Source organism: Ochotona princeps, chromosome 7 (assembly GCF_030435755.1).
Source record: "Ochotona princeps isolate mOchPri1 chromosome 7, mOchPri1.hap1, whole genome shotgun sequence".
In the NCBI taxonomy this organism is placed as follows: Eukaryota; Metazoa; Chordata; class Mammalia; order Lagomorpha; family Ochotonidae; genus Ochotona; species Ochotona princeps.
Genome location: NC_080838.1, coordinates 16,683,139 through 16,695,961, shown reverse-complemented (window position 1 = coordinate 16,695,961; position 12,823 = coordinate 16,683,139). Strand labels below are relative to the sequence as shown.

Sequence of the window (12,823 nt, the reverse complement as noted above, 5' to 3'; positions counted from 1 at the left end):
TTTTAAATTCTATACTAAGAGGCAGCAGATTATATAAAGTGTGTGAAAAGTACTTGAGATTCTTTTAAAATGTTACAGGATAGGGCCCAGCATGATAGTGTAGCGGCTAAAGTCCTCGCCTTGAACGTGCCAGGATCCCATATGGGTGCCGGTTCTAATCCCAGCTGCTCCACTTCCTATCCAGCTCTCTGCCTGCGGCCTGGGAAAGCAGTTGAGGACGGCTCAAAGCCTTGGGACCCTGCATCTGTGTGGGAGACCCAGAAGAGGCAGCTGGGTTTCGGATTGGCTTAACTCCAGCCACTGCAGCCACTTGGGGAGTGAACCATCGGACAGAAGATCTTCCTCTCTGTCTCTCCTCCTCTCTGTATGTCTGCCTTTCCAATAAAAATAAATAAATCTTTTTTTTTAAAGTTACAGGATAAAAAAATGTAAAAAGTAATTCAATAATCCTCACATTCTCACACAAGGGTCAAAGCTTTTATGTACAGTAGTAAAGAAAGAAAAAAGCAAATTTTAAGAGACAAGACTTGAATTTCGATTCTAGTCCTACAAGTCTTTCTTGTTTCCAAGAGAATACAGCAATTAAATCAAGACCACTGCTGACATCACAGTATCTTTGCAATGCTGTGTATCATGTGATAAATGAAATTAGTCCTTGTTTTCTATTCTTTTCCTGTTTGCTTGCATAATATGCAGTTTTATGTCCCCATTTCAATAGTACAGGCTGAGTGTTCCTACCCTAAAATTCTTCAAGCCAAAAGTGTTTCAGGCTTCGGAATCTTCTGCACTGTACAATAGTTTGCACAACTTTTACTCAGTGAGGCATCCCTAATCTGGAAATATGAAATGCTCTGAAATCTACATTTTGAGCAATATGGGGACACTCAAAAAATGAGATTGGGGGATGCAAATTAAGGATACTCAATCTATATAAGCATTTGATTTAAACTTCACATTTTCTTGGCTATCTTTGAATTATATTAAAAATTCCTCCTGCTCTGGTCTTTAGATTGTTTTGCATTGGTTGCACACACAGGTCATTCATTTTATTCTACATTATTTTCTTTGTATAACTTCTGAGAGCAGAATTATAGTTCTAAAGGATATAGATCTCTTATGGCCTTCTGATACACACTACCAATATGCTTTTGCTCAGGTTTATAGTAAGTCTAATTCCTTTTTTCTTTTCTAGCTAACATTTTTTCATTATTTATACATTGACATTGTATTCCTGAAAACGTCAGTATGTATGCTTGGTCAGAAAGGCAAAACAGAGACTTGGTTTAGTACAAATGAATGTGTCCAATGTGCAGCCTTTGCAAAGAAGACTGAAATACATTAGTCTTGCATGAAGCTGCGAATTGAGAGAAAACTGACATAGCCATTTCAGAATGTTCTCTGGAGGGCAAGCAAGTAGCCCAGCAGTGAAGATGTTGCTGAAGACAACCGTGTCCCACACTGGACAAGCCTGGGTTGGGGACCTGCTCCAGCTCCTGCCTCACGTCCTGCTTGTGCAGCCTCTGAGAGTGAACAGTGATGGCTCGAGCAACTGGATTCGTGTCACCAAGTGGGTGATTTGATGGCATTCCTGGTTTTCCTTGAGCCCTGCTCTGCCCTAGCCATGGCAGGCATTTGAGAAAATGAACAAGCAAATTGGAACTCCCTCTCTATAAACCTCCATCTGCCTAGCTTTCCAATTAAAAAAAAAAAAAAAATGGTTTGGAAACAAAGCAAAACAAAATAAATCAGTTCCAACTGGTTTCTGAAATGCCGTGAGAATTGTATGTGGCCAGGTAACACCTCAGAGAACATCCCTCCCCCCATGCCCATGCAAATCCCCATCTGCTGAAGTAAGGCTATGAATGTTAGTATGAGAGACCTCAATGCTTTTCCTTTCTAAGCAAGGTCTGTGCCACGACCCCCACGAGGAGAGACCTGAGAGCAGGGTCACTGTCAATAGGACCAGGCCTCAACATCTGAGCCTGGCATCCAGTACCTCTCGATTTCTCAGGTTTCTCTTCTCAGGGTACCACTCTCGGCCATAGTCAGCTTCCCCATCCTCGCTATCCCCCGGCAGACCAGTTCACCCACATCCCCACTAGGTTTGCTCCATGTTTCCAAGCTGAAAGGAGCAATGTCTTCGAACTGCACTTCACCTGTCTCTCACGTGACACTTTGTTTTCTACCTGGAGGTAAGATTATGTAGGCATGCTTTTCCCCAAAAGGCAAGCCCCTTTAAGGTAGGGTGTGTATTTGTCTTCTCCCCCACAACCACTTGGCCATGAACATACCTCTAATCAGCAGATATTTTTGAATTAATGAATGAATTAAAAGGATATACCAAGGGTATAAAGATGAGTCTTCCTGTCTGTAAAGAACTTTTTAAGGTCTACATCTGGCTGTTTGGCATGTTTCTCTTCAAAGACTCCAGTTTTGGGATGTTTATGTCTGAAGATAAAATGAAGTTTGTAATCTTCTCCGCATTTATCTGGTCCAAACATAATGGTATAAGATGTTTTATCATAAAAGTTTTCCTTTAAAGAGAGATGAGTGTTGGGATTAGTTGAGAACTACAGAGTATTTAATGAATTTTCTCTATGGGGAGAGTTTACAAAAAGTGTAATAAATGCTTACTACCAACGAACTATTTAACACAAGTGACAATAAAGGATGTGGGGAAATGACAGATTTCACTTCACTATTGAACAAACTATGCAATACAGTAAATTGATCAAGGGTTCTTCAAAATGTTCATGAAAAACCTAAACAATTTCCTTTTATTTGATTTCCATTAATTGTTCTCAAGTCCCCTTCCCTGTATGACCCTTAAGAATGACCATTCATGGGCCCGGCGGCATGGCCTAGTGGCTAAAGTCCTCGCCTTGAACGCCCCGGGATCCCATGTGGGTGCCGGTTCTAATCCCGGCAGCTCCACTTCCCATCCAGCTCTCTGCTTGTGGCCTGGGAAAGCAGTCGAGGATGGTCCAAAGCTTTGGGACCCTGCACCTAGTGGGAGACCCGGAAGAGGTTCCAGGTTCCCGGCATCGGATCGGCCGTTGCGGCTCACTTGGGGAGTGAATCATCGGATGGAAGATCTTCCTCTCTGTCTCTCCTCCTCTCTGTATATCTGCCTTGCCAATAAAAATAAATAAATTAAAAAAAAAAGAATGACCATTCATGACTAATCTTCAGGAAGAGACCAGAAAATGATCCTCTGAACACAAAAAAAGAGCGATTCAAACACAAAACAGACATGCTCCCTGATCTTACTAATCGTCACTTCCCTTTATGTGGTGTCGGTGTAGTGGCTACGAGTATGGGGTCTGGGCTCAGATACTGGGGGTTCAAATCCAATCACCACTGAGCACTTTGTTTTAACCTTTCCATACATTCATTCTATAATGTCTGAAGTATACCGAGGATACCACCCACAGTAGGAGGCTTCTCTGGATGTTAATCAGTCCGTCAGATAAAGGGCTTTCAGGAATACTTGGCGATAGGAGTTTTTTGACATCCTGCTGATGACCTTACAGCACTTAGAACACATCCTCAGTGCATACTAGGTAAAGCCTCTCTCATCTGGCTCCATCCCAGTACATAAGGAAGCCTTCAAGCCACATTTCTCATCCTCCGGGTAGCCTCTCCTTCTGACAAGAGACTCAGGGAGGCCTCCCTTAACTTGCTATATGCAGAAACCATGGCACAGCCTCCTGTAGGAGCAGGCGTAACAAATGCCCAGTATATAAATGGTTTTCCTACAACCTCTTAAAATTATATAGCCAATTCCTCGTAATAAAAACACTTTAGAATGCATTATTTTGTCTGAACTGTCCTACTTTTAATATTTTTGGCCATTTTTTACTGCTCTGCTACAACAAAATTATAATTATTATTTGGGAAATAACTCCGATTTGATACTTAATAGCATTGGCATGCATCATGTCATTGCTTGTTTATACATGTGGAAAAGTTTTATGTTGAAACAGTTTACAAAATTGAGATCTTTGAAGAACTTCCCATGAAGCCCAAAGGCAACTTATAAAAGCCATACAAGCTCATGTTGAAAAGTGATGTTCAACGTTCTTTTCAGTTTCACTTCAAAACAGTTTTATCCATTACTGCTTAAAGATACTTATTTAACAAATTTCTTAAATATTAAAATACCATACCAGAGACAACTCCCCGGTGTCTGCTAGAAGTTTAATGTATGCACCTCCACAATCAATACCGTCTTGAAAATTTACTTCATATCTAAATGAAGGAAAAAAGAACCACACTGCTGATAAAAATTACTACCTTTTCTTAAAAATCTAACATATTCCTCTCAATTCACTTACACAGAAATACTTCATATTACCAGAAAGCTTATGTAAAAATAAGCAACATAGAGGAAATGAACAGAAATGAGTTTCCAAAAGTGCCCATTATTAAAATATTCAAAATAGAATAAATATCAAAAATGGAAAAATCGACTAATTGATTTAATATGTTTCCACCCAAAACTGTTAAATTAAGATTAAGACTGACTAAAACCATAACAGGAAACTCTGAATGGATAAGCGAGATACCACATATATTCCTTATCATCTAAAAGAAAAAATGGTTAAAGCATCATGGGCACAACAACAAAAGTTTTCTGAGAAATTGCTAATGATTTCAGAATGTTTACAATAAATAAGTCCTTTAGTTCAACTCTATCTAAATCATATTAAATTAGGCATTTAATTAGATTTCATACACTGGAATATTTCAGACATGAAAAGCTATGAGATAAAGGAAATTTGAACGGTTTTGAATAAGACCTTAACAAATACGAGAATGTGGATTTACAATACAGTGTAACTCTGAGCAAAGCTTTTTTTTTCTTTAAGCAAATGATGTTGCTAAGACAACAAGGCACAGCTAGATGACATTTCTGATAAACTGATGAGTCACATGTGACAAAATCAATGAGGAGCTGGATGTCAAAGTGAAAAAAAAAATCGGTAAAATCCAAAAAAGTTATAATTTTGTTCGATGAATTCAAACAAATACAGTCAAAACCTGAGAAGCAACAGGAAACAGTGTTCATTTTAATAAAGGACTGTATTTTTAAATCTTGCTAAGGGGACAGGTGACAAGAATGTGACAATGTCAGTCTATGAAGTGATTAGGGTGTTTGTGTGCTTATACATCAGAAAGAACAGAGCAAACAGGACCACTTCAAGTGATTATCTCCGACTTGTAAGAATATGGCTGATTTTCCTGCATACTTTCTAATGAGCTCAATTTCTTAAGTGGCTTCTGAGATTGGTTGCAAGCCTAAATTATGGCGTCATAAAGTTCTGAAAGTCACTCTGATTTTGCATTTTGTTGCAGGGTGCGAGCGAGATCACACCAGACTTGCCTAAAGCTTATTAAGGAGTCTTTATTAACTAAGCTTGGGGATAATACAGCACAATAGCAAACCACAAGTCCATGCAGCAATCCAACTAATCATAATCCCAAAAGGAACAAATGGTCATTATCCTTAAGAACATCCATTAAGCTGAAGACCTAGTCCCAGCTTCCCCAACAACATAAATTATCCTAAGAGACATGCAACGAATAACCTGGACATACTCACAAAGAACCTGGACACACTTAAAAAGCTGCAGACATTCACCTTTCCCTGGCTTCTCTGCCCACATTCCACTACTGCTAGGCCTCACCCCTCCTGGAATTCCAGATAGTACACAAACCAGAAACAGCATTATTATATCCATTGCCTCATCTAAGCAGTACATGGGACCATGCTCAGGGGATTACCTGTCCTGGGTCAGCCAAGAGTCCAGGTGCCAGAGTAATGGAAGCACCTGACCAAAAAGAGAGTGACAGCCCCTGCTCCATGGGCCTTTTAAAGGGGCTTGTGAGGGGAGTGGTTATACGACAGTGCAATGCAATACTGTCCCCTCTCAGTTGATAGGTAAGTCATAGGTGGGCAGGAGCGAATACCTAAGTGTTGTGGGCTAAGGAGTTGATTAGTGGTCGTTGGGATGGGCAGGAACAGGAACTGAGTTTGTAGCTAAAAACACCTAGACTCATTGGACTGATCTGCATCCAATATCCTGGCTAAATTAGGACGTGGGGGAAGTGGTTGAGGATGGAATTATCATTGCTGTTAGGACCTACTTTCAGGACAGAGGGTTGGGGACACAGCCAAATTTCATTTGGCCACTGTCAATGGGTCACTGGCTGCACCCCATAACACATTTGTCCTAGAGATGTCTTGAGTAGGGTCAGGTTTTTTAAACTGTAGCTTCAATATTTGCTTGCCTGTACATTACTATGAGGATGTGCACTAGTTCTACTGGTCCAAGGATGGTTGCAATGACCTCATCAATGGGCAAATAAAGGCTCAAAGCTATGAGATTCAGTCATTGTCACAATAAAGGTTTTGCTTTGTTATTTTCATTTTTTAAAATAAAGGATGGTTTGTGTTCCTCAAAGTCCTATTTTTATTTTAAGTAATGGCTAATATTTGTTTTCTTCATGTGAAGTATAGAAGAATTAGAAATGCTTCATGAAGTGACTTCATGAAAATTACTAGAAAAAGATATTGCTTTACTGTAAGTGCTCTTAGGACAACCTGTGCAATGAAAAAGTAAGATTGAAAGAACCCACTGGTAAACCAGCTCCATCACCGCAAACATTGTTTTACTGTTCTATTATGCCTAGACTCAGTTGCTCTGGCCCTTTTTATACTGTAAAGTTAAAGACCTTCCAAATAATTGTATATAATATAAACAATTCTCTGTGGATTAGAGGGTTAGTAAAACATACTTCAAGCAGCTCAACAGCTGCTGAACTTTAAGTCACAGGAAAACTGGAAGCATATCTAAATTTCATCCTAAATTGTTTTGAATATCAACTCTTCCCTGAAATAGCCCTGTGTTACAGGGGAAAATAAACTCCTGTGGTCACGTTTGGCAAAAACAGTATTAAAACTAAAAACATAAAACAAGTGTTCTGGATATATTCCTAGGAGTGCTATTGCTGGATCATACGGTATGTTGATTTTGAGTTGTTTGAATGTTCTCCATACTGATTTCCATAGAGGCTGTACCAGCCTGCAGCCCCACCAGCAGTGGAGTAGGGTTCCCTTTTCCCCGCAACCTCGCCAACAAGTGTTGTTGGTGCTTTTATTCATGTGGGCCAGTCTTACTGGCGTTAGGTGGTACCTCATTGATGTTTTAATTTGGATTTCCCTTATTGCCAGGGAACTTGAGCATTTTTTCATGTTTATTTGCCATTTGGGTTTGTTCCTTTGTGAAGTGTCTGCCCATTTCCCGTGCCCATTTCTTGAGTGGCTTGTTTGTTTTGGTGTTTTGGCTGTTTTGTAGTTCTTTGTATATTCTGGAGATTAGCCCTCTATTGCCTATGTAGTGCACAAAGATCTTCTCCCATTCTGTGGGTTGCTTTTTTACTTTATTGTTTCCTTTGCTGTACAGAAGCTTCTTAGTTTGATGAGGTCCCATTTGTTTATTCTGGCCTTGATTTCTATTGCTTTTGGAGTCCTTTTTAGGAAGTAGGGACCTGCCCCTAGATCTTGCAGAGTATTTCCAACATTTTCTTCCAAAAGTTTAAAGGTTTCTGGATGTAGGTTTAGATCTTTTATCCATTTAGATTTGATCTTGGTGTATGGTGAGAGATGTGGGTCTATCTTTTTGTTTCTACAGGCTATCAACCAGTTGTCCCAACAGCATTTATTGAACAGACCTTCCCATTTGCCAGGATTATCGTTTGTCCTTTTGTCAAAGATTATTTGGCTGTATCTGTGTGGGTTCCCGTCTGGTGTTTCTATTCTGCTCCATTGATCTTCCTCTCTATCTTTATGCCAGTACCAGGCTATTTTGATAACCACTGCCCTATAGTATGTCCAGAGGTCTGGAACTGTGATTCCCCCTGCTAACTTCCTGTTCTTCAGGATGGCTCTGGCTATTCGTGGTTTTTTGTGTTTCCAGATAAACCTTTGGATCATTGTTTCCAGTTCCATGAAGAATGTTTTTGGCAATTTGATTGGAATTGCGTTGAAGCATTCCTAGGAATATATCCAGAACACTTGTTTTATGAGAAACCAACATGCACTCCTATGTTCATAGCAGCACAATCAGTAATTGCAAAAACATGGAAGCAGCCAAAATGCCCATCAGCAGAGGATTGGATAAGAAAGCTATGGTTCATCTACTCCATGGAATACTACTCAGCTATTAAAAAAACAAAATGCAGTTCTTTGTGGCCAAATGGGCCAAACTGGAAACCATAATGCTAAGGGAAATGAGCCAATCCCAAAAGGTTAAATACCACATGTTTGCCTTAATTTAAGATGATATGATGTTATGTATAACATGTTATGTTATGTATGTTATATGTTGTGTATAAACTAAAATTGAAATGTCAGTGAGGTGGTCACAGAAGGTGATTAAGAACTCGCATTTACTTTTACCATATTGGTTACTCATTACTATGTCAATTAATTCCATAATGATGTAAATTTTTGCTGATGGTATGTTGGAGCTTTTAATTGATCGGGATGATACTCTGCTGGCTCTGTCTTCAGACCAGAGAGGGTATACCTAAGAAGCTGTTGAACTTGACTGGACAATAAGATGCTGGACTGTATGTTTGGTATATGCTTGCAATGGGGGAATCTCAACTGAACTTGAACTGTGGTTATGCAACAGGGTGGAGGAATCCACCATGGTGGGAGGGTTTTGGGAGGGGTGGGGAAAATCCAAGTACCTATGAAACTGTGTCACATAATACAATGTAATTAATGGATTAAATATAATAAATAAATAAATAAATAAATAAATAATAAAAAAACTAAAAACAGGCATTTACTTGAAGACCTTCTCAGGACCAGATATGGGTTAAGCCATCAGGAGTATCCCTCATCAGGGAGAAAGCTCAATTCCTGATTGCTCTGCTTTCTGTTCCAATTCTTGCTAGTGTGCCTGGAAGGCAGAAGAAGACAGCCACCTGCTTGTGCCCCTCCCTCCCACGAAGGAGACCTAAATAGCATTCCTGGCTCTTGACTTTGGTTTGACCTAGCGCTGGTTGTTGTAGTGATTTGGGGGAGTGAATCTTAGCATGAAAGATCTTGTTTTTTTCCTTCACTCTCTCTGTAACTCCTCTGATTTTCACATCAGTAAATTTTAAGAACTTCTCAAATCTTTCATGAGTTAGTATGCTTTTCATATCTTAGGTTAGGGTATTCTTAGTTTCTAAGAGTTACATGGCTACATAATAAGTACATGTTGGGTAACTTGCCTGATATGCTTAGTACCAGAAGTGTTTCATATTTCTGAGGCTTTGGGATTTTTTCAATATTTGCGTAGTCATTATGTGCTGAACGGCCCTAATCTGAAAATATAAAATCTGAAAAGCTCTCAAGACCAAAGCTACTTGAACATCACGTTGACATTAAAAGTTCTTTGGATGTTGTAGCAAGATGGCTGCCTAGATATGTCTGGCATGCCACTCTCCACCAAAATAGCATAAAGAACAAGAGCGACAGAAGAGAGGGAACAAAATAATATTTCACTGACTCCAGTGTATTCAGGGGTAATCCTGGGGTACACCGGGATGTGGCACAAGTGCAGGGAACACATGGTCCCAGCAGAGCTTTGTAGAGAAGTGACTGAAGAATACAGCCTTGACTGCTTCATTTCCTCAGCTGAGATCAATTCTGAAGCAAGAGGGACTACACACGATGGAGCCTCTGAGAGCAGAAGGCCCTGAGCAGTCCCTGCCAGTGCCACAGCCTGTGCTTCTGGAGAGGCTTTCTCTGGCACTGTGGTTACTTCTGGGAGCCCAGCCCATGGTGTACCCTCCTTTGTGCAGATTCCTGCTGTGCAATGCCATCCTGAGGCCCTATCCAAATGTGGTCCCATTGAGCACCTGGGCAAACCCAGCCCATCCACTTACAGCACAGGAGTAGTTCGGACCACCTGTCCACAGTTCCAGGATGTGGCTGGGCAGTCTACCCTCAGCAGCATGGTCTGAAAAGGCTGTAAAATCACCTGCCCAAGGCTCAGAGGCTAACAGTTGCTCTACCCTTACTGCCAAGTGTGCTGCACTGGGCCTATCCATACCCACTAAGACCAACTCTTCCCTGTATCACTCTTAGAAATTGCTGAGCACTGTACCTTCACTGCAGGGCGAACCATGCCATGCTGACCTATGCCAGTCAGAGTGCCCTTCTGAAACTGGCAGGTGCATCACCTTCACAACTGAACCAGTGGCACATCACTTGCTTGAACCCACCCAAGTGGCTCTGTCACCATGCAGCCATTGAAAACTGACAGGGTCATCACATTTGTGGCTACAGGCACCACTGGCAGAGCTGTTGGCCATCCCACCCTAAGAGAGCTGTGTATCAGCTAGCACAGAAATCTCATAACCCCGAGAAACCCAGGCTAATGAGACACACAGGCAAACACTGACACTGACTATAGCTGAAGAAGCTTCATAGAGTCTATACTAATGTGCCCAGTGGAGCCAATGCCAACATGGCCTACTCAGTCGACACCCATGCCTCCTCACCTGAAAATCTTTAACTATGAAAACCACCCTATAGAATTAGTACAAGAAATTTAGCAGATGCATAAAAGTCAGCATAGGAAAAATAAAAATCGTTGTTAACTTGTTATGGCAAAAAGAACACAATAACTTTAGCAACAGACCTCTTCCTGTCCTTCCCCCTGAGAGGAAATTAACCAATTTCCTGAAACAGAACTCAAAGTAATGATTTTGAAGAGACTCAATGAGACACAAGAGAATACAGACACAGATAATGAGAAATTCAGTAAAAATAAAGATTATAAAAAAAGCCATACGGAAATCTTGGTGTTCAAAAATTCAATAAATGAAAGAAACTGAGAGCCACGATAACAGGTTGAATCAAGCAGAAGAAACAATTTTTCAATTTGAAGATGGAACTTAAAACAGACTAGACCAGGGGCCATTGTTACAGTGCAGAGGCCAGAAACATAGACTGGGAAAGGAAACTCTTGTCAGTAAGTGATGCTGGAACAACTAGATATCCACATGAAGAAGAATTAAAATAGACCTCTATCTCTCACTATATGCAACAGTCAACTCACAATGCATCAAAGAACTCAACATAAAATTTAATGCCATGAATCTACTGGAAAAAAACAGGACATACTATGAGAAATTGATCAGGTCCTATGCAATGACTCAGTGGCTAAATCTTCACCTTGCAAATGCCAGGCTCTCATATGGGCACCAGTTCATGTCCTGGCTGCTTCATTATCTTTCTAGCTCCCTGCTGTGTCATGGGAAAGCAGTCGAGGATGGCCCAAAACCTTGGGACCCTGCATTCACGTGGAAGGCCCGGAAGGAGCTCCTGGCTTCTGATCAGCTCAAGTCCGGCCACTGCAGCCACTGGGGAGTGAACCTGCAAACTGAAGATCTTTGTCTCTTCTTCTATTCATAAATCTGATCTGCCTTTCCAATAAAATTAAGCAAATCTTTTAAAAAAATGATTTTTTTTTACGAGTATAGAATAGTGGTCACTAGAGGCTAGCAAGTATAAGGTTATGGACAGTGAGTACCAAAGCAAAGTTACATAAAGGAGCAAGCCCTGGTATTTCAGAGCATGTAAGTTTATAACATTTTTGTGAAGAGATAAGAACTTCAAAGCTTTAAAAAAGTTGAAGGAGATGGAAATGTTCATTATCTTGCCTTGATTGTTACACATCCCATACATATGCCAAATTATCAGACTGTGTTCCACAAATACAAAGCATTAAAAAAAAATTTTAAGGTGTTGAATAAAATCACAAAATTGTTCTCATGTGAAGAAATAAAGGGCAATGGATAAATATTTCAGATTACAAATTATCAGATGGGGAATGCTTTAGCATTTTAATGCACTAATATATATGCAGACTGGGGGAGGGGAGCACCTTTAAAGTTATATCATAAATCCATGGTATTTCAGGTACTCGATAAAAAAAAATTCTTTATCTTACATTTTAGCCCAGTTTTCTATCAATATTAAAGGAAGTCAAAAACATTGTTTCTCCCTTTAGTTGTCTTTAAGTACATGAAAAACTGACAGGCATCCTGGATCCTCCCTGTTTCTTTCTTCAGGATCATTACTTCATTCTTTCCTAAAAGTTATTTTCAAATCTTTGTTGCTAATCTGGCAAACCATTGTTTTTTATTACTTGCCTAATTAGAAACTTGTACTAAAAATATTAAGTGATTCATTTTATTATAGAGGAGTATTTACCTAAAAGAATAGTCGAGTTATTGTCAAACCCTCAAGATTCAGATCTTGAATCATGATAAATAATACCACACCCAGATATTAGTCCTACTCGGTTCTCCTAAGAATATATGTAGTTCATTTAAATAATGGTAACATACTTTTTGACATTACTTCATATTTTTGATTGATTTAAATCACTTAATGTGGGCTAAGCCGAAGCATCACACCTGAAATATTAAGCCACTGACACCAAATGCTAAATTTTCAAAACCTCTAAAATACAGATGGTATTTAAGTTATAACGTAAAACAACTTGTTTAGTGTCTTAATAGAGCACTGAAGATGTCCTTGGGTGTTATGATTCATAATTTTTATAGTTTCTTTTGTTGTCATTCACTTTGTATAGCCACATTTTGTGATGTAAGTTAGAAAAAGGCATTTACACATTTGTGTTTGTGATTTGAATTTTATCGATTTTGTCACTGTGCTCACATCAGTTATTTTTGCTTCATAGCAGTATAGTGAAATAAGCTCGAGGAACTTACATCCCTGTTTTCTGGC

General features: G+C 39.7%; 1 protein-coding gene across 2 annotated transcripts in view; it reads right to left on the bottom strand.

Annotated features, from left to right (window-relative positions):
- Positions 1 to 12,823, bottom strand: part of CLGN (calmegin) — a 291,118-nt gene that overhangs the window by 259,352 nt on the left and 18,943 nt on the right. For both annotated transcript variants that reach the window (XM_004588145.3, XM_012927847.2), the window contains exons 6-7: positions 4,170 to 4,251; positions 2,342 to 2,534 (exon numbers count right to left, since the gene is read on the bottom strand). In XM_004588145.3, the coding sequence (XP_004588202.2) occupies positions 2,342 to 2,534; positions 4,170 to 4,251 (275 nt within the window). The remainder of the gene's footprint in view (positions 1 to 2,341; positions 2,535 to 4,169; positions 4,252 to 12,823) is intronic.